We start from the raw sequence: 22,823 nt of genomic DNA, 5'->3' as shown, positions 1-22,823 counted from the left end.
ATATATTCCTAAATATGTATCAGATATACAGTACTTAAAACAATAATATTATTATATATTAATTCTTTAAAGTAAATAGATTTTCATCTTATTATGCATAATATAGTGATATGAAATACATAATGTAAAATGTTTTGAAGATGAAATAAAAAAATATTAAAAATATATATAAATCATCAATAACAAGTTGTTATTTTAAACAGTTATCTTTAAATATGGTTAATAAATTTAAATAACTTTTATTATGAATATAACTTTCAAGTAAAATTTAAAATATTTGGTACACTTATAACAATTAAAATTTTGTAACATTAATAATATCTACACATTAATTCAACAAAAAATGCCAGTATTTACTCAACAAATTATTTGGGAATTTTTTAAACATAATTCAAATTCCACAATCTTACATTTAACTTTATATGAATTTATGAAATATAAACTATTACTTACTTGAATATTCTGTGACATCTTTGGAAACAGCCTTTGTGCTAAAACACTCTGGAGACAAACCGTCTGATTCTATAGATATCAATTATACATACAATTTCAACAGGATTTTGTTTAACATGCAAATTTTTAGAAACAAGAATAAAATTATACTATAAAAAAAATAATAACAACTTCACACTACATGCATCAGATACAACTTTTTACATTTGCTTTGAAAATAGAGTACATGCTCCTATTCAGAGTGATAATTTAACTTATGCAAGTGCATTCTTTTAAAGAGTTTTGAATATTTTCAGTCAGTTTGTAATATTTTTATTGAATAAAATAATTTATTAATAGTATTAATATAACAAAAATGTTTTTATTGGAATCCAATAAATATTTTGATTTATTTAATGTTATTAGGCAAAATAAAGAAACTTAATTAAGAAACTGATTATTTTGTTTGTATCCCCCATTAATTTTTTTTTTAGAAAACTGCACACCAAACAAATATTCTGATAAAATGAATGGTTTCTCTGTAAAATTTCAATTACCATAATTAACAGATATATAAAAGGATCCATATATAATGACATCCTTTACTTGATATATTTCTTGTGTTATAATTATAACAAAATAATATTACTATGATAATTAGAAATTTATTACTTAAAAATTTTTGAAGAAATTTCTTTAAACTTTTAAAGAATATTTGAATATGTATACAAAAAAAAATGATATTCTGTAATTATATTTTTAATAAAAAATTCATTTACATTTTAATTACATTATTACTATTTTCAAATGCAACTTCTTCAAATACTTTATAAAGATTTCAAATATAGTTACCATGAATTCTCTTTGGGAAACATTTTAAAGTAACATACATTTTCAGTTTCATAGTTTTCCATTAAAATCATTCATTACGTGCTGTGTTGTAGAAAGATATGTTTTATATCAACACATTACATCAATCTAATCACTTAGCTTTTCTTACAAATATGTCCTAGTTAATTTTTATAACATTAACATGACAGATTTTCTACATCGTGTATTATTTTATACAATGAAAAAAATATATAATCTTTGCATAACTGACTTGCTAAAATGAAAAAAAAAAAAAAAAATTTTTGGTTATTTATTGTAATAACTCAAAAAGTCCAAAAGAAGCTGCATCAGGGTGACCCTTAACTTGATATTTGTGTCTTTAATGTTAATAATGAATTTGTAATTGTAATTCAAACAAAATAAATTATTTGACTTTTAATATTATACTTCAGATGGATGAACTTCAAAAAGATGAACATAAAAGCAAGGTACATTCAGCTTAAACAAAACTAGAACTGCAAAAGAATGAAGATTGGTAAAGGAAATGTGCAGTGGTAAGGTTCAAAGTAGGTTTCCAACAATCAGCAGAGCATGGCCAATCTTAAAGTCAATGAGAAGAAAATCAAAACACAGTGCAGATAAATTTGATAACAATGAAAGACTGGAAATCATACTTCAATGAACTAATGAATGAAGACAGAAAAGAACTTGTCTGAAAGACATGAGTAATTTCATCTTTGATGGAACAAGATTTTAATGTGACAGAAAAGAAAGAAAAGAAGAAATTAGCAGCTGAGAAGAATGGCAAAATGCCAGTTCCAAATGGAATCAATTTTGAATTACTGAAGTACAGAGGACAATATACTCAAGTTGATAACTAAACTAATAAGTGATATACTGAAAGGATAGATCCCAAATGAAATAAATCTGGACTAACTAATATCAATATTCATAAAATACAACAAAAAGATATGTATCAATTACAGAGACATTTGTAATGAAGTGTTCAGAGAGTATGATTAAATAAAAAAATTGGAAAATGAATTCTAGACCCTACAAGAACAGTGTGGTTTCACATCAGGAAAATTAATAACAGATCACATCTTCATGATCAAACAACTGCTTGAAAAAAGTGCAGCAAAATATCAACAAATAGGTATGGTATTATTTCAGGTATAAAATGCTTTACTTTCAGATAGTACCAGGTAGAAAACCTGGTAGTTATATCATTTTCAAAATTTAAAATTTTAAAATCTACAGAAAACATGTCATCATACAAGTTAACATTCCAATTTAGAACACTGAAATTTGGAATCTGGTAGGCCTGAGGCAGGCTTATGAAGGGAACGAAAAATATTTGTCATAAAAGAAAAACATTGCTGGGAAACTGTTCAAAGGTGTACTTTTATGTGATTTAAACTCTCTTCTAGCTTCGATTCTTTTAAACTTAACATCTACATTGGTATCTTAATACATAATTCTTTTTACCTTCTAATTAAAATGCTTTTTTCCATTCAATGAATTATTATTCTAATATATTCCTAAATATGTATCAGATATACAGTACTTAAAACAATAATATTATTATATATTAATTCTTTAAAGTAAATAGATTTTCATCTTATTATGCATAATATAGTGATATGAAATACATAATGTAAAATGTTTTGAAGATGAAATAAAAAACATATTAAAAATATATATAAATCATCAATAAAAAGTTGCTATTTTAAACAGTTATCTTTAAATATGGTTAATAAATTTAAATAACTTTTATTATGAATATAACTTTCAAGTAAAATTTAAAATATTTGGTACACTTATAACAATTAAAATTTTGTAACATTAATAATATCTACATATTAATTCAACAAAAAATGCCAGTATTTACTCAACAAATTATTTGGGAATTTTTTAAACATAATTCAAATTCCACAATCTTACATTTAACTTTATATGAATTTATGAAATATAAACTATTACTTACTTGAATATTCTGTGACATCTTTGGAAACAGCCTTTGTGCTAAAACACTCTGGAGACAAACCGTCTGATTCTATAGATATCAATTATACATACAATTTCAACAGGATTTTGTTTAACATGCAAATTTTTAGAAACAAGAATAAAATTATACTATAAAAAAAATAATAACAACTTCACACTACATGCATCAGATACAACTTTTTACATTTGCTTTGAAAATAAGAGTAATCCAGGTTTTAACAACTATTACCTNTAATGAATTTGTAATTGTAATTCAAACAAAATAAATTATTTGACTTTTAATATTATATCTTCATAACAAATTTATTAAAATAAGATTTCTAAATAAATGTTTGCAAATCATCTAAATAGAAAAAATGTATTTCTAACATATTAATTTTGTACTGTACTAATTTTTCAAGGATAAAAATCTTGCATTATTTTAAAGTTAATTTTAAATTGCTAAATCTTGCCTAAAATTGATCAAAAATTTTTAAAGAAACTACCTATAAATAATTTATCAAAAACTATTTCTGTTAATTAATACTATTAATAAAAGTTACTTTTTAAAATATTACAAATTCAACAGTGGAATCATAAATGCTTACTGTGATTTCATGCATCTCAGGCATAAATAATAAAACATCTTACCTTATAAAACTCCACTTTCTCAAATTTTTATAGTTATTTTTTAAAAACTTACCATATTATATATTTTTTTATTCAAATAAATAAAACTATTTGCTAATAATAAATATATATATATTTATGTCTAAAAAGTATGAGTACTCAATTATGAATATGAGTATCTCTTGATTAACGTGGTTAATTAATCCCTCGATCCTATCACGCACATCAAAATCATATTAATCAAAATACGGTATCTATGTTAAGTAAAGACAGCTGGTAAAGTCACGTAAATTAAAACTTCTGCCACATATATAAAGTGATTGCCACAATTAATTTCGTGTGTTAATCAAATCCCAAGTTAAATAAAACCGCATTAAGCAAGGAATACCTGCATGATATGGTTTTTAAAAAAAACCTAGTATATTTTTAGATAATCATCTGATACTTATATTACAAGAGTTATGAAGTTTTCAAACATTACACTATGAAAGTTTTACAGATTCACTTGAAAAATTTATTTGGGGAATTTTTATAAGTGCCAAAACATTGAAATACTTTCCAAAATGATGTCATATACAATGCAAGAAAAAATGTTATACTACTCAATAAGTGGATAATTTTTTGCTATAGACAGACAAAATTGTAATGAATTAAAGTTTGATTTTTGTTATCTAACATTGAAATATTTGGTACGATGTTTTTTGACAGAACCATGACTTTTGATTTTTATTATTGTATTGTAAGGGAAGAACTCTGCATTTTCTGATAAGATGTGGCACTGATTAGATTCAGAGTAATTTCACAACAAACTCATTAAGACTTTACACCCGTAATGATGTTCTCATTATATTTATTAGGGTTGGCACATAAATAACTGAAATCTAAAGTAAAAATAAGTTTTGCTAACCATGTCTTTTTTGAAAAGAGTAAAATTTGTCATCCTTTCAAAAATTCTTGTAAAATATTCAACTTTACATTCAACTTTTAACATTTCAAACATTCAACAAACAAATTGTAAAACATTCAACTTTATCACTCTAACCAATAACCAATCTTATTTGCATTATGATTTCTTTTTTGATTAAATACAGGGTGTCACAGAAACATCTGAAGATTTTTAAAATATTAAGCTACACCCACACCAAATTAGATAAACATAATCATGCTCCCCACATACACTAACATATATACTAGGATGTTCAATAAGTAATGCACATAAATCTTGAGTAAGAAAAAGAGCTATTTTTTTATAAATCCAAATATACTACATTATTCCCCAATTAATTGGCTACAAATACTCTTATTCCACATAGTTTCCATTTAAATCTATGACCTTACGCCACCTAGATGCCAGTTCAGTACCACTCAGCTGGTCTCTCTCTCAGCCACTTCCTGACATGCAGAATAACCTAAGTGGTGGATAATTGTGTTGGCACTACCCACAGAGAACATAGTTGAACAGTAAGTTGTTTGATTATTACTCGCCTGTGGTCTTGAATAAGCCTATCGGCGTGTCGAACTGTCTCCAGAGTCACAGCAGCATGTGCCCATCCCAAGTGTGGAAGATCTGACAGTCTCGCTTTACCTTGTTCTGCTGTTGACATTCTGCTAACCCAACGACTGACAGTACTCCGATCCACTGCTTCATCCCCATAGACACGTTGTAACCATCTGTGAATGTTTGAGATGGTCTCATGCTCCTCTAAAAGAAATTCAATCACAGCTTTCTGCTTTTTATGTGTCTCAAGTGCAGCTGCCATTTTAAAACTAAACTACATTATAGCCACCCAACGGAATTAATGGAAACTTTGTGCCTTTATACAACAATTGTTAAAAATACGTCATGCAAAGTTTTGTTCAATTCCAACGAAAAACAGCCGAGAAATAAAATTACGTGCATTACTTATCGAACGGCCCTCGTACATACGTACGAAAAAATCCCCCAACTTCCTTCACATTTTTCAGTGTCCAAAAAATGTAAAAATTTCCTTCCAATGGGTCATTTTTTTTACTAATTGCCATACTTTCCCTTTATTACATAATCATGGGAAAGTAAAACAGCTATACCTGCCAACCTTTAGAATGGGGAACAGCCGGGACGTCGGTAGAAAAACACCATCATCATAAAAAGCTCAATAATTTGGTACAGCCTAACCGTAAAAGTGATTCGTTTCCTTCCGATACAATTCGGCCATAATTAATTTAATCTCCAACGTGACAATACTAAAGTTGCCAGACTCTAAGATAAACTTTATCTTTTCTGTCATTTAAAATTATCACATTTGGGCTAAGATTCTCATACATACGTAGAAATTCGGTCTTTGATCTTTCGCAATCAAAGAAATCCGAGAACGTCCTTACGGTCGGCTTCGGTCGTTCGTAATAAAACACACGACGTCTTCGGCACGTATATTAACACCAGACTAGTTAAACAAAGCGTTTACGCGATAATATCAAATTATTTAACCGTCCGCACGCCGCATCGGGCGTAACGGACCCAATTAATTTAATTAAAAATTGCAAAATTACGGAGAGTGCATCAAAAAGTAATCAAAAATTCGGAATACAATCATATTCCGAATTTTTGCATTACGACCGCTCTCCGACCGCATAAAATACTCCGAAATCGAAGCGGCGGGGCGGCCAAACGGTCGAGGCGGCAGCCCGCCGGGCCAAGGACCCGGGGTCAAAAAATCGCCGGAAATTTTTCGGAGAGCGATCCATCCGGATACGTCAAGCCCCGTCCCTGGTCCGAAACCGTAACGTTAAAAATAAAACCCTCCCGAATCAACAAATCTATATCATTTATATTTATTATTATGTAATTTACTGGCAAATGCAAAAAAATAAATATATCAAATTATCTCACGTTTCGCGATCGACGTCGAGTTTGTTTGTTGTTGGAGTAGAACACATTCTTTCTCGAGAACAAGTCGGGGAAAGTTATTTACACGAATAGGGAGATTTTTAGCACTCCGAGATCAACTCCCACTGCGAATGTCAACCGGGTGCTAATTGTTTTATTACTCCGTTTACAGAAGCTCTTTTCTTTGTTGTAATTGGATGAAATAACATTATTATTGTTTCATTTTACTCAGGCAAACGTCGACTTTCAGATTTAACAACTAATATTGTTATATCTAATTACATTAATTTTAATTTTTTATGCGGCACAGTGGCGCGTTAAAAACGCCGACAAAAAAGAAAAGCAACCCGTCCACTGACGGAGCATACAAAAAGCCGATAGTCGGCGACTATTAAAAGCAGGAATATAATTATTGAAAGGGATTAATTTCGAATTGTAAATAATTATTTTACAAAAATGATAATGCTTCCAAATAAAAGACGGCCGCATCAATATTCGCGTTTGTTTCGGATACACGAAAAATTAATAATTAAAATAATTAAATTTATCTTTATTTTACCGTCAAATTCTGAATCAAAGCGCCCCCTTCTTCTCGAACGAAATCGGCCATCTTTAATTAGAGGGCGATTTTTGAGAATCTTCGAATTCGAATAAATCGACAGAAATTTAAATTATGGCATATTTTCGAAATTTTTAAATTAATTTTTATTTTAATTTTATTTCATATCGTTTCAATCAAAACACTCAGCTTAAAAACCTTAAAAAAAGACACTGGGAACGTGGCGAAACTGTTACGAATACTGTTTTCCACGAAACGGTGAATTTTTTTCTGAATTCGAACTTGAACTAATGAAAATGTTCCACAAAGGAATAAAAATTAGTTTAGACTATTTTAAATTTACAAAGATATTTTAAAAATTGATATTTTTATTACAGTTCGTAATTATTTGTTTTATTAATAGCCGACAGACGTGTCCAAACGGCAAAATGGTAAACATTAAAATGAAAACCGTATTACAAATTTGGTTATTTTAGCTTACAATCGTTATGTTTATCGCAAAGTATTCGAGGAGATCAAATCGGGAAGAGTGGGGCGTCTGGATTTCGTGAAAGTCTATGTTTTCCTCCAAGTCCCATAGAATAAGCGTGAAAAATTTGATGCGAATCGGACAAAGGGTTCGGGAGTTAATAAGGAGGGACGAAATCAGCGGAGTGGTAAGATGTCCGGGTTTCGTGATCTATATATATAAAAATGAATGTATGCTTGTCTGTGTGTCCTATGTCCTTCATGCATTACCACACCGTTTATCCGATTGCCATGAAACTTTGGGAAGTTGTTTAATATACTCCGGCGAAGGTTTGTGGCATAGTACGATTGCCATGAAACTTCGGGAAGTTTTTTAATACACTCCCGCGAAGTACATTTATCCTACGATAGATGGCGCGCGTTTACACGAGCATTCGCGCATAGTGTGTTTGATCGATTTCAAATTGTGAAGACCATTTCCCCCCTTCAAAAATATATATGTCTCTATATATGCATTTGTGAACTGTTATTTACGATATTTGTAATCATTTTTGTTTAATCACTTTATTTCGACTTTTTTTGCTAATTATGTTTTCGCTCGAACTTCGTTAAAATCTTAACTGTACCCCGAACAACGACCGAAGTTGTAGGAAGAAATTCGCCTATTTTACCGATCTAGGTATCGCCCTTTTTCAAATTTTAATATCGACTCGAAATAATTTAAAAAGACAAATTACAATAAAACGGTTTATTATCTAACTATCAGAAATTTCCCAACATGCCAAGGAAGAGAGGAAGGAGCAATTAAATAATTAAAATTATAAAGGATTTAAAAATATATATATAAATGGGGAATATCGCGCTTTTGACAATCGCTGCAAGTGTGTGGGCTAAATTTGGAGAATCCGTGCTTCTCGCATGGACAACTGTATGTGGCCAGCTCACGCGTCGGAAAACCTTCCGAATTATTCGTGTACGCACCAGACGAAAAAACAAAAAATATCGTGTATCCACGAGCACTCCAATAAATAAATAGAATTGAAACGACACTTTGAAATGTTTTCCCGATGAAAACGAATAATAATAATATATTTCAATAAAAATGATAAAATGAAAATTTAATTTTATTATAACGAGTTTGCTTGAATTTCATCTCTTCTGAGATCGCAGCAATGCGCGACGGGTAAGCTAGTAGTCTATATTTTCCTCGGATTCCTAGTTAAACAAGAATAATTTGAAGCGGATCGACCGAAAAACAAAGAATGGAGAGAGAAACATTTTATATCATATATAAAACCGACGAGGGGCAGTCTAGTCCAACAGACTAAGCTATCGTTCCCAGGAACCGTTTCGCACTCGAATCCGTTCCAACAGTTCCGGTTCCAGCAGCGGAACCGGATCTTTCGCCTCTACGGCGCTAATACTTGCCTAACCGGAAGTGACGTAATTAAAACTCTGGTATTTAAAATCTCGAGATGTATCGCATTTAGGATACTGGTGCTTTTGGTCATTCGGGACGGTCGTCAATTTTCACGTATCCCCTATCTCGTTCGGAGCTAAATCTTGTCGAAAAATTCGCGGCCGAGTCAGAATTAAGTCGAATAAACATTACATTCGGACCGTTTCTTTTCGCCACGACCATCCTTCAGTTGCGTAACAGTTGCATATTTTGTGTCAGAAAAGTAATGTAGATACTTAGGAAAGTTGCTGTTGTTGCGTTTTCTTTAGCAAGTGTGGTCAACCTACAGACACACTACATGGTCTCAACTTTATCTACAAAAATGGAGTCTATGGGTGTCTTCTCATTGATGATAATGTTGTTACTATTATATTCGTGGTTTCCACGGGGATTTAATGTTATTAGCTTTTTCAACCACATGTGCGTGGTGTTCTGTACTTTGTAAAACTCATTTATTGATGAAACAACAGAACACCACATGCATTAGGTTGAAAAAGTCATTAACACTAAGTCTATGTGGAAATTGGCAGAGTGATATAATAGCGACAGCATTCCCATCAATGAGAAGGCAACCTACTGCAACAGAAATGTAGTTTCTGTTGCAGTAGGTTAAGTTCGGGCCGAGTGTAGGTGATTTTTTATTATCAAAAAAAAGAATGTAAGCAACACATTTAAGTGTAGATTATTACCATTAATGAAATTAGATGTTCTTAATAAAATGTAAAACTGAGTTTACAAATTATTTGGTAACTGAGAATTGCATTGATGGCATTCAATCTTATAAAAACCATTTTTTAAAATAGATGTGATAAATGAAAATGTCTAAACTTCATTGATATAAACCTATTATTGTCTTGTTTTTCTACTGTATATGTGTAATACAAAGACTTTTAATTATATTAAATGATGATGACTTGTGAGCACTAAGATTGGCCTTACTTTACCGCTAGACTTATTACACCACCACAAGACCACAAATTAGACATAGAAAAACCCCGTTTTATTTTCAGAATGCATTTCGGACCTGGAGTCCCTCATCAGCTTTTGATGCTACAAAATTAAGAGGAGGTTAACAATTTTAAAGTACTTTAAAATTTGTGGTCCTGTGGTGGTATAATAAGTCTAGCGGTAAAGTAAGGCCAATCTTAGTGCTCACAAGTCGTTAAGAAGTCTAGACAAGAAGCGTATCATAGTATATTAAATGAATTATAATAACAAAAAAATGTATATCTTTCTCATCTCAAAAACTACTGGCATATTTATGTTATTGTTTTATCTGGAAATATAAACTGATAGATTAAACAAAACTAAATAAAACTGAAATAATGCAGAAAATTAAGATTTTCCAAAAGAAATCTGGCCAACTATCTTGAAAATTTAGCAAATTTGTGATCAAATTACTAAATTAAGTAATTTTAAATTTAATTTGTCTTTTATTATTTTTTGTTAGTTAGATTTTGAAGAAAAACATTTAAAATAAAGCATTAAATAAATAGTGTGTATAAATTCAATGTTAAAGTTTCAAAAATTTGTTAATGTTCAAGTGGGGTTGCAGGAAAAAGAAATTTATTTAATCTTTTTCTGCAATTTTATGCAATATTTAAAACATTTATAATAAAAAAATTATTTCAATTAGTTTCAATTTTTATAGAAAGAATAACATGATATTCTACATCACAATAGTAAGAAGTTTTTAAGATATTTTCAACAATTAATCACATTTAATGTAACTATAAATTGTATCTATAGACAATAATCCTAAAATATTACATTGCTAAATTCTAAATTTAAAATAACTTATAACTGTATAGAGTAATTTTATTATTTAACCATAAATTTAAGATAAAGCACTATAAATCTTGTAAGTTTAAAGCAAAATAAAGTTTCATGTATAACACTTCAAATTATATCAGATGATCATAATAAAAGTAGTCCTACTCAACAATATCCAAAGAGATATTTAGCAGTCCAAATGTAACCAAATCTGGTATGATAACATTTCAAGATACACAAGATTGCTATTAAAAAACTGGTACCAAACTTACCATTATGACACTTTTGGTTCTGCAAGTAACAAATGTTTTATATGCACAAGGCACTCATGCTATACAGAGAGCTTATTAATGCAGGTGATACTGCTCAATGTGATCCCCATTCAGATGTAAAATCTGAAAGCAATGAACTGTCTTCAATGGCCAACAATCCTCTGGGTGATCTTCTGGGATTCTCCTCACAGGTAGTGTGAAACTATCTTCCAAGGCTGCCAAATTTTCAACATGTCCTTAATAAATCACAATTTTTTAGTGTTCCCACAATAACAAAACCCTACATATTAAGATGCAAAGCATCAAAAGGTGTCATAGTGGTAATTTTTAGTACTATTTTTTTTTTTACTTTTTTTTTAACAGGAATGCTTTCCACAGGGTCTGTAGTGCCACTATACTAAAATTAATTGCATTTGGACTGCTAAATATCTCTCTAGACAATGCCGAATAGGAATACTTTAATTACTATCACCCAGTACTTAATTATTTGCTAAATACAGAAGAAATTATTTATGATAAACAAATTTTACAAAACAAAAACATTTCTATCAGTATGTTACTTGAAATAAAAATGATCAAAAATCATTATACAAAATGTTCATTTTAGTTAACACTTCTAGAAGTTTTTGGTGAAAAAAGAGTACAATCAAATTTCTTGTTCATTGTCCCAAAATTTAAATGATTATTTTTTACTATTTTGTTACTTTGATTAAAAACCATTTATACTCATAACAGTGGTTAGATAGGTAAAATGACTGTTGAATTTTCTTCAGTGTTAGGTTATGATTCCATGTCATATAATCATGAAAAAAGACAACGATGATAACAATAAAGTGCACCTTAATAACCTTTATACTTTCCAGTAATTCAGTAAGAAGTTATTTTATTTGATAACAATAAAATCATTGCTTCTTCTGCACTTAGCATTTTAAGGAAAAAAAAATAATCAAATTTTGACTCAAAATTTGATTCTTACCTGAAAATTGGTTGGAACATCAGGATTTCGATAGGTATCTTGTTGGCACATTGTGTAAGTAGATTGATTATTGGGATATTGCCCTGTGGTTCTATTCTGATAAGCATTATTAGATGGAGGAATAGCTTGACTACCAGGATAACGCTGAGGTGGATAATTGGTGTGGTCTGAATTAGAAGGAATCATTCCACTTGTTTGTGAAGGAGGCTGAATAGTAGTGGCTTGAGTTTGATCATACCTACAATACAATCATCAAAAATTTTAAAATTCAATATAAGATTTTATTAACTTTTAATAAATGACAACATTTGAACTTTTTATTTCTTAATAATTTAAAAGAAAAAAAAAACAACAATAATCTTCCATATGAAGTATATATTTTAAAGTTAAGTATGTTGTTGAAAATAATTTTGTTCATAGTTTAAATACAATAAAAACTTTTTCAAAATGATAATTTCCTATCATTAGAATTTATGAATTTAAAAACATGTTATTTTCTAAAAGAATCAAACAAACGATCAGAATTGCAAAACAAAATGTGAGAAATATTTTTCATCTCAAGTTCTAATTATATATTATTATATATGTTACACTCTTGAAAAAATGTAAAAAGTTTCCAAAGATTGAAGAATTTGTAAACAATTTGATTTATATTAACATTTTTAATAACTTAAGACCTCGTTATCATCATATTAAAACACATGCAGCTTAAAATTTTTGTAATATTGTGAAAGTCATAAATCAGAAAAGAAAACTTCTGAGTTCTTCAAACTGAATAATTTAAAAAATATTAGATATTATTCAGATTTAATAATAAAAAACATTTAAATTTATGAAAAGTTTCCAATTAAACTAAAACAAATAGTATTTGTAGTATTTCATATGCTACTAATAACAAGTAATTTGTAATAATTAAAATTGGAGTTAGTTTTGAATGAAATTGTTTATATCATATAACAAAACTGATATAGCTTTTGTTATTAATTTTCCTAAGAAAGAAAATTAAATGTAAAAATATAAATGACAAAAACTTTCATACATAATTGTTAAAAATTATACACATATATAAATATTAAGATGGAATTCCATAATATCTTAATATATAATAACTTGATAAATTCAATCCTCTGGTAATCNGAAGGCATAGAGCCTTTACTACATGAAAATGAAAATTAATGAATACACTGTGTACAGTAATTTACCTGATAAGACAGACCTCAGAAAAATACTTTATGAGAGCTTTTATACTTTTATAAAGCTGTCTATAATGAAAATTAATTAACTAAGGATTTTTTTGCCCTGCCAGGGTGTGTCCGAGTTATCCGGAGTGCCGGGTTATCGAGAGCCGAGTTTTCGAGGTTCTACTGTATTATGTAAATAAACAAGAAAAAAAACAATGTGCTGAACTAAAATTATTAAAAACAATTTTAAGCAGATATTTTTATAAATGGAAGAAATTCTCATAGATAAATTCATTGCTAACTTAACATGAAAAATTAAACTATGAAGTCTTGTTATTTTGATTTCTTACATACAACAAAAAAAAAAAAAGTGCTATTAATAATTTTGAATAAAATGAACATTTCTGTTGTTGATTTTCCCCATTAAATCAGTTTTTCCATATCATTATATGAAAAAAAAAATGATATTATAATTTATCACCATGCTATAAAATCAAAACTGATGACAGTAGTATGATGAATTAATAGCATTTGAATGAGCAGTTCTCAATTCTTAGAAAATGTCAATATGTAATATCATTTTTAAAGATTTTAACTATTGAACTATTCAACAATTAAATAAATCTAAAAATGAATAAGCAACCTTTTTTTAAAATATCTAAAAATATTTTTTCCAAAAGGAACAAAAAAGAAATCTCAGAAAATTTTGAAGTTCTTAATAAGAAATTAATTTAGAATGCATCAGAGCTCTCTCTTAAGATTTTCTCTTTGTATAGCAATAATTATGCTCAAGAATACAATTTTTCTATTTGAAAATTAATTAAATTTAAAACAAAAAGCCAAAATAATAACTAATGTAAAAAAAAAAACATGAAATTCTTGAGAAGCTAAACCTTTAGTTTCAAATTACTAATCCTACTCTTGAATTATTCATCAAACTATTTTTATTGAAACCAACAAATCATATTGATAATTTTGTGTCAAAAAAGCAGTATTAATCATTTTGTTAATCAATGTAATGCAAAAACCATCTTATTTTTATAATTTTCTACAAATGTAACTAGGTTTTATATTTTACAATAAAAATTAAATTTTACATTTTATATCAAAGTAAATTCCTATACTGTTTCAATTAGAAGACCATACCATTCATACATTAAGCTGAATGATCATTTTGAGAGAAAAAAATTATATCACACTACACTAATATATAAACTATATGTCTTATCAATGGAAGATATGATTTATATGTTAGGTTTAAAGAAAATTAATCAAAATCATGTAGAAAGAAATATATCTGGCTCAAGGGAGTATTATTTATTTTTAAGACAGATAAGGGAGAACGAAATATAATAAATATCACCATTTTTTCTTTTTTGATTATACATATTTATTAGTGTTGCATGAAAAAGAAAAAAGAAATATAAAATAAATTAGGAAGATAATTAATCAGTATTATAACAATTCAAGCATGAATAACTAGTCATTTTACAAATTTATTAATAACTAATTTTAAAGAAAGCAAAACTTAAATATAACATAATCTTAAATCAATATTTAAGCATATCTATTTTTATAATAGTAATTGCTTACCTTTCTTGTTCACAATGTCCTTGATAAGGATATTGAGATGAACCAGTATGCTGTCCAACAGTACGATTAGGTGGAAAACTGCCAGGAGGTTGTCCATAAGGATCTTGTATCATATTTCTACTCCCATAATTACCATTGGAGGAAGACATCATATTAGACGGGTGGGAAGAATATTGGTCCCCATACTGTTCATGCTGAGGAAGGGAGGATCCTGTATATCCATATGTTCCACCACTCATACTAGACTGACTGTTGGGATAAGGTACAGAAGCTTGATTATAACCATAACTATCAGCTGGAGGTCTCTGATACTGATTGGACTGAAGTTCATCACTATATGGATCCATACTATTGTCACTAGGTAAATGATTTGTTACTGATCCTCCATGGTGTAAATTATCAGGATAAGATGGGTGACCAATTGTTGTTGATGGATAATCAGCATTAGCCATCATTCCTGGTCCACCATGCGAACTTTGAGCAGGATAAGGGCTACCAAAACCTGAAGATGGATAATTTTCCATCATTTGATTAGAACCTGTCTGTGAATATGGTTCTTGACCATTATTACCTAAATAATAAAATCCATCAAAACTAATTACTTTCATATTTTGTTTTGTTTATCACAAATATCAAACTCTACATTTCATTACTATTTGATTTTCCAAAAAATTATTAGATATGCAAATAAAATACAAATCTAAAATAATAATAACACTTCTACTTTAAAAAATTTTTATTTTTCAATTAGCTGAAAGGACCTGCTTCGCTGGATTTTTATTTGTGGGCAAAAAGTAACAATAGTGAAGATTAAGATAATTACATTATAGCCAATCTTACCCGTTTTCACAGAATGCAAGAATTAGGTCCCCCGTTTCCAGACTAATTAGAGAATTTTTACGTCCAGTCAAACGAACTATTTTCAATTTGATCAATTTTCTGGAACGTTTACAATCATTCTATAATCAAACCAATTGGAATTTAAATTCGAATTCGAAAATTTTTTAAATCGAAATAGAAAATCTTCCACTTTCAACCACTTTCAAGCCCATAGCTCCCGTACCCTTATAGCTATCCACCATAGTGCACGAATGGAGACTTGGGGCTACTACCACATACAAACACCATTCATGTGCGTTGTGTAGTTTTGGCTGAAAAGTGAAATATAGGGACACACACTCCATTTATATATATATATATATAGATTGCTAGTTAAATGTAAATCAGAATTTGGCAAAACTGACTTATAAGTAATTTGCTTTATGTTCATACACTCTGTATGTTAAACATATGTATCTTTAGGAACAATTAAGAAATCTAACTATTACGATTTATCTAACTATCATCATTTGTAGAATGGATCTAAATAACAATCCAACAAATTCAGTTTCAAAAGATACTTGCTTCAAAAATAATGATAGCATAAAGATGATATGTTGAAAAAATTTACATAATACATGTTCAATGGAGAAATTACAACAAAGATAACAATTAAATATAAAATATTTTAATCCTGTAGTATATTTATGTTTTACTACATAAACAGACATGTGAATTACAACTGTAATTCCTTTTTCAAATTTTAATTTTGTCCAAATAAAATTAAATAAGAATATCTTGTAAATGTTTGTACTATAAAATTAAGATTTTTAAAAACTTTATTACTATTTAACAATGCAAAAATAAAATTTAATTTAAATCATCTTTTGCTCACATAAGGAAAGATATTTTGCAAAAAATTTGTGCAAATTTCTTTCCAAATGGTTATTCACTTCTTATCTATATCACTTCTTAAATACATAGAAAATTTACCTTTTATATAAGTTTTAGTTACAAACTTTATATTTAATTTTGCAACAAAGATTTATTTTATTGAAAATGCTGAGAACATAGGAAATGTTGTTTCCTGTTTGCAGCATATAATGATGATAAAAATAAATAATATTATAAATTGTAATTTAAAAACTGACTTCATACATATTTATTAACATTTATTTATTATTATTTAGTAATGATTTCATAATGATTAATTATAAGTTTTTCAGTGACTGTTCTTGATTATTAAAATGATACTGTGAATAAAAAACAATTTCTCAAATAGTCGTCATAACATTTTTTAATCCTTATGAAATAAGTTGCATGTGATAATATGCTAAATCAGTGTTTTTCAACCTGTGGGTCGCGACCCCAGGAGGGTCGTGGGTAAAAGAGAAAGACAAGTGTTTGTAAGTCCTACACTTCATTAAAGGAAGTTTCATACTTTATGTGTGTTAAGTTATTGTCGATTCTTCCGAAGTTTTCATTTTAATCAACAATAATTTGTCTCAACAGAAAGAAAATTAAATACATAGTTTTTAAAATCACTGATATAGTCTTAATATGGCCCTATGGGGGGGGTCGCCAGAATTTTTTAACTTGTAAAGGGGTCGCATATTCAAGAAGGTTGAAAAACACTGTGCTAAATAACAAATCTAAAAAACAATATCATAATGCAGATGCAACAACTTAAAATAACTATCACTCAAATGTTTTACACTTTAACCATAATTATGCACTTTGCATGTAAATGCAATGAATGGCATAAAATTATTTAGACTTTTTTCATGTCTCATGTACAATATATACAACAATTGATATTTTGGGAAGTTTTCAAAATACAGGTTTAGTTTAATTTAAATACTATAATTTTATTAAAATGTATTCACAAATATAAATAAAAATTTTAATTTGTGCTTTTAATATTGTTTGAGTAATTGTTGAATTATTTTTTGTGTTAATTTTTCTTGTGCCAAAAGAGTAAAAATGTTTTCCTCTTCAATGCCATAAATAACTACAAGTCAAAACATGCAATTTGACTTGCAATTATTTGATTGTTTTATATAAATATTCAAATAGTGTAATAATATAATTAAAACATTTCATTCTATATAATAATTATAAATATTTAATATCTAAATAACGTAAAAGTTTTTACTTATAATGAAACATTTAAAGTGGTTCAGTCAATTAATTTATATAAAGTAAACCAAATATTATAAATAAGTACATTTTTTATGATCAGTTAGATAGCTGCATAAAAAGAAAAGAAATAGAAAGACAAACATTTTCGACAGAAACAAATAATTGTGTATCATAGCTGAAATAATTGCAAGTCAAATTGCATGTTTTGACTTGTAGTTATTTATGGCATTGAAGAGGAAAACGTTTTTACTCTTTTGGCACAAGAAAAATTAACACAAAAAATAATTCAACAATTACTAAAACAATCAAATAATTGCAAGTCAAATTGCATGTTTTGACTTGTAGTTATTTATGGCATTGAAGAGGAAAACGTTTTTACTCTTTTGGCACAAGAAAAATTAATAACTCCAGTGCAAAAACTGAAAAAATTTGTATAATTCCAAAATATAAATCAAATTTTATAAATACCGAAATTATTAAACTATGATAACAATTGTCTTAATTTGAATATTTTACAATGTAATTTGGTTTGACAGTAATAAAAGAAGAATCAGTTCTTTTATTTGTATTAATGACAAAAATTTTACTTTGTAAATATGAACAATCCAACTTGTTTCAATCATAATGTGAAAAATTAATGCCTTACAGTAATAACCAAATGATTTAAAAAATTATTAACACATGGTAACTATTAAAATCATGTAAATGTTTCTAGTAATCTTTATCACATCTCTCTTAATTTTACACAATAAGCAGAGATCAAGATTAAAACAATCCACTTTATTTGCCTAATTTAACTATGCATTTTGGATTGGTAATTATTTTCCAATCCCTCTTCAGATTACAAATTTTAAATTTTAAAAATATATAAACAAACCAAAAAACAATTAAAATTTACAAGTATGTAAAACGAACCTCACAGCTCCAGTGTCTAAGGTTGTTGTGTCTCTTTACCCAACTTTGTTTGCAACACCCTTTGTTTTGTGCTTTGTTAATATATTTTTTAAAATTTAAAATTTGTAGCCTGAAGAGGGATTGGAAAATAATTACCAATCCGAAATGCATAGTTAAATTAGTCAAATAAAGTGGATAGTTTTAATCTTGGTCTCTGTTTATTGTGGATAATTAAGAGAGACACAATAAAGATCACTAGTCTTGCTATTGGAAAAAAAAAACTTTACATATTGTTATATCTGTTTCATTTCAATAATTTTTATTAAATATTTTACACATTACAATCATTTTAATGACTTGAATTTGCTTAAAAACAAATCATCAAACTTTTGCAAACAATAGAAAACCTGAATAACATTATTTATATATTTAAAAAAAAAATTTTTTTAAAGTTCACTTTTTTCTGGAATTTCATTTTTAATTTAATTTGTGATAAATTCTTAACATTTAATAATATCTACATTAAAATTTCCAATAAAAACTATAAATTAAGAAGATATTAATAAGATAATTAAATAAAATACCTTTAGACTTTTTACGTGAAGATGCTTCAACTTGACTAATGATAGGTTGAGGATCAATACCTCCTCTATCAAATTTGCATTCAAATGGAAGTAAATGTTTAATGTATTGTTTTCTAAGAGTATACGCAGCACTAGATGAGGCACCTATACCCAGAGCACCGGCAACATCTTTCCACTGTTTTGCTTTGGTTACCTTTAAAAACAAAAAGTTGGTAACTACAGTTTATCAGTAAATTTACTTAAGAAAACAAACCAGACTTAAAACTATTAACAATAACAGCAAAACAAAGAAAAGAGAGAAATAACTTTAAAAGTACTGGTTTCTAATTGATCATTAAATTATTTAATTATAAAAAATGTGACATTGGTACCCCATACACCAACACCTGTTGACAATTTTAATCATTAAACTTAAAATAATTTAATTTAATTTAAAGTAGTCTGCAAATCATTAGGCAGAATGAAATTCAAATTATTAATTCATACTCAATATGTTAGTATATGCAAAATATAAACTCTGAATATCAAACAATACCAAGTCAAAGTCTTTCTAGAAATATATTAATTCAAACTATTATATAATTATAATTATTATATATTGCTATATTGACTAATGACTCATTATATTCCAAATATTCTCAAATGAAACTTTACTGATTACAACTTACACATTCTGATAAGTTACACATATTTCAAATATTAACAAACTTCAACAATTCTCAGAAATTTACTAAATTATTAGATTATTTAATCATTAAATTAATTTGGCATTATAGACAGGTAAATTAATATTTTAACTTATCTAATTATTAAAATTACTAACAGATATTGTATGACTACCTGTAATGCCATGATATAGTTCAGACTAAATTCTTATATATATAAAGATTACATAAAGATGCCTACATAATAAGTATAACAAACATCCCAATACCCAATATATATATCACCAAATTATCACCTAAATAATCGGGCTATAACCAGATTATTTAGGCAATCGTTTGGTACCTAAAGTAACATTATCGATTCATAAGTATTATTATTCTAAATTATGCTATCCAACAGCTTTTATCATATGTTTTTTATCTCCTTTAAAATAGAATATACACAAATTGTACTAATTACATAAATATACTATAAATACAAAAAAGCANAGTATATTATTGTATTATGTAAATAAACAAGAAAAAAAACAATGTGCTGAACTAAAATTATTAAAAACAATTTTAAGCAGATATTTTTATAAATGGAAGAAATTCTCATAGATAAATTCATTGCTAACTTAACATGAAAAATTAAACTATGAAGTCTTGTTATTTTGATTTCTTACATACAACAAAAAAAAGTGCTATTAATAATTTTGAATAAAATGAACATTTCTGTTGTTGATTTTCCCATTAAATCAGTTTTTCCATATCATTATATGAAAAAAAAAATGATATTATAATTTATCACCATGCTATAAAATCAAAACTGATGACAGTAGTATGATGAATTAATAGCATTTGAATGAGCAGTTCTCAATTCTTAGAAAATGTCAATATGTAATATCATTTTTAAAGATTTTAACTATTGAACTATTCAACAATTAAATAAATCTAAAAATTTATTTTTATAATTTAAAAATATATTTACAAGTTACAAACAAATAAGCAAAATGCAAATAATATACAACAAATAAAACAGCGCACAAAATATATTTTAATCATGCATGAGATAAAACATATGTATATATAACTTTATTACAATAATAAATTTCACTTTAAAAATAAAAATTGGCATTTCATATGAACATTTTCAGGCAAACTGCAATTAAATAAAGAAAGAACAGTAATAGCCCCAAGGAAATTCTTATATAATAAATAATCAGCATATTGAAGGCAAAGAATAGCTGCATGCAAATATATGCAGTAAGTTTAAGAATAAACCAACCACCTTAATTGGATGATGATCATGACCCTGGCTGTTCACAACCTGAAACAAATCACATTATCTGATCAGGATAATGTTTTATTAATTTATATAAATGGTTTGTTCTGGAATTTAAATTTTATGTAGAAATATACACAATATATATTTACCTTCCTACAAAACAAACTTCATATTTATTATAATTACTATTACTAATTTCCTATTTTATTTATTTTGTTGAATGCTTTCATCTTTTAATGAAGGTTTCATTAATGAAAAATTGTGAAAATCTTATATATAATATTAAATTAAATTATGCTAAAACAAATGAAAACAACATACATCAACAAAGCCTCCTCGTTCTTTAACACAAATATAAAGACGAAAGAGATCAAGAGGCTGTTTGCTGATAGTAGGGCACTGACTTATTACATTCCCTCGTTCCTCATTATACATAATTAATTTATCAAGAAAAATTCTACGTTCGGGTTCATCAGACATGTCATATAGCTTCAACATCCCATCAGGTCTCTAAAATGTTAAGATAGATTTATTATTAAAAACATAAATAAATAATATTACATATTATATACAACTAATACAACAAAAACAATTTACGCATGCAAAGACAGTGCAATATTTCTAATCACTGTACTTTAAAAATATATGCGAAGCTAAAATATCATTGCAAGAGCTTAGTACAATTTTATAAGGATTATCCCATAATAAATGAATGAAAAACATTAATTTACTATATTTTAATTTTAGTAAATAAAAATGTTGTCTTTTAGTCTAAATGACACTTTTTAAAAAGATTCCGTGATGATAAAATAAAATAAAAAGGCAACTTTTTATTTAAATAAATCATATCTTGTAAATATTTATTTTTATATATATAAAAATATTCTAAAAAGAATCGATGGAGTCAGATAATCTATTTTTTTATTATTATTACCGTACTGTACTAATCTTTAGTACACGGAAAACTACTAGTTTTCCATTCGTTTCTGACCTTTGGAGGCTTAATAAGTCCCGAGTCCGTAGACTGGTATAAAAAATTAAAAAAGGTAAACAGGTTAACAAAGAAAATATAATTTTATTTCTATATAAATATATACTTCACCCCAAATGCATTTCGCCTGTCAAGGCCTCTTCAGTAGGGTTTCTGATGACTAGAGTGTACAATAGGAACAGCAGAAGGTATCTCAGACGACACATTTTTTTCCGTCGTAGACACAGAAGAAGACACATCTTTCTCACTGACACCATCGCGTTTACAATCTTTAAGAAACACAAACTCTTCCCAGCATTCCGCTGGTATCACCCCATTATTCAAATTCATTACATTACTTTGCATAATTATCGCGAAATGTTCTTTAAATTTTCTTTTTACAATATTTTTCTCTTTATGTATTATTTTTACATTATTAATATCTAATTGACAGTT

The 22,823-nt window shown here is 27.6% G+C and overlaps 1 protein-coding gene and 1 long non-coding RNA gene across 2 annotated transcripts in view; both read right to left on the bottom strand.

Moving 5' to 3' along the window:
- The window catches only part of LOC111632630 (trithorax group protein osa-like), a 155,463-nt gene that overhangs the window by 15,689 nt on the left and 116,951 nt on the right, over positions 1-22,823 (bottom strand). Inside the window, exons 8-12 of the mRNA XM_023377120.1 lie at positions 21,719-21,907; positions 19,466-19,658; positions 15,027-15,597; positions 12,253-12,490; positions 3,160-3,319 (exon numbers count right to left, since the gene is read on the bottom strand). Coding sequence (XP_023232888.1) covers positions 3,160-3,319; positions 12,253-12,490; positions 15,027-15,597; positions 19,466-19,658; positions 21,719-21,907 — 1,351 coding nt within the window. The remainder of the gene's footprint in view (positions 1-3,159; positions 3,320-12,252; positions 12,491-15,026; positions 15,598-19,465; positions 19,659-21,718; positions 21,908-22,823) is intronic.
- Positions 22,273-22,815, bottom strand: LOC111632627. Its single transcript, XR_002757899.1, has 2 exons — positions 22,500-22,815; positions 22,273-22,421 (listed from the first exon to the last, which is right to left on the bottom strand). It is a non-coding gene; the product is annotated as an uncharacterized LOC111632627 (long non-coding RNA).

This window comes from Centruroides sculpturatus, unplaced genomic scaffold, assembly GCF_000671375.1.
Source record: "Centruroides sculpturatus isolate CEXI.00-Female unplaced genomic scaffold, Cexi_2.0 scaffold589, whole genome shotgun sequence".
Taxonomy (NCBI): Eukaryota; Metazoa; Arthropoda; class Arachnida; order Scorpiones; family Buthidae; genus Centruroides; species Centruroides sculpturatus.
The sequence above is the reverse complement of the archived record's forward strand: the minus strand, read 5'-3'. Positions and strand labels throughout refer to the sequence as shown.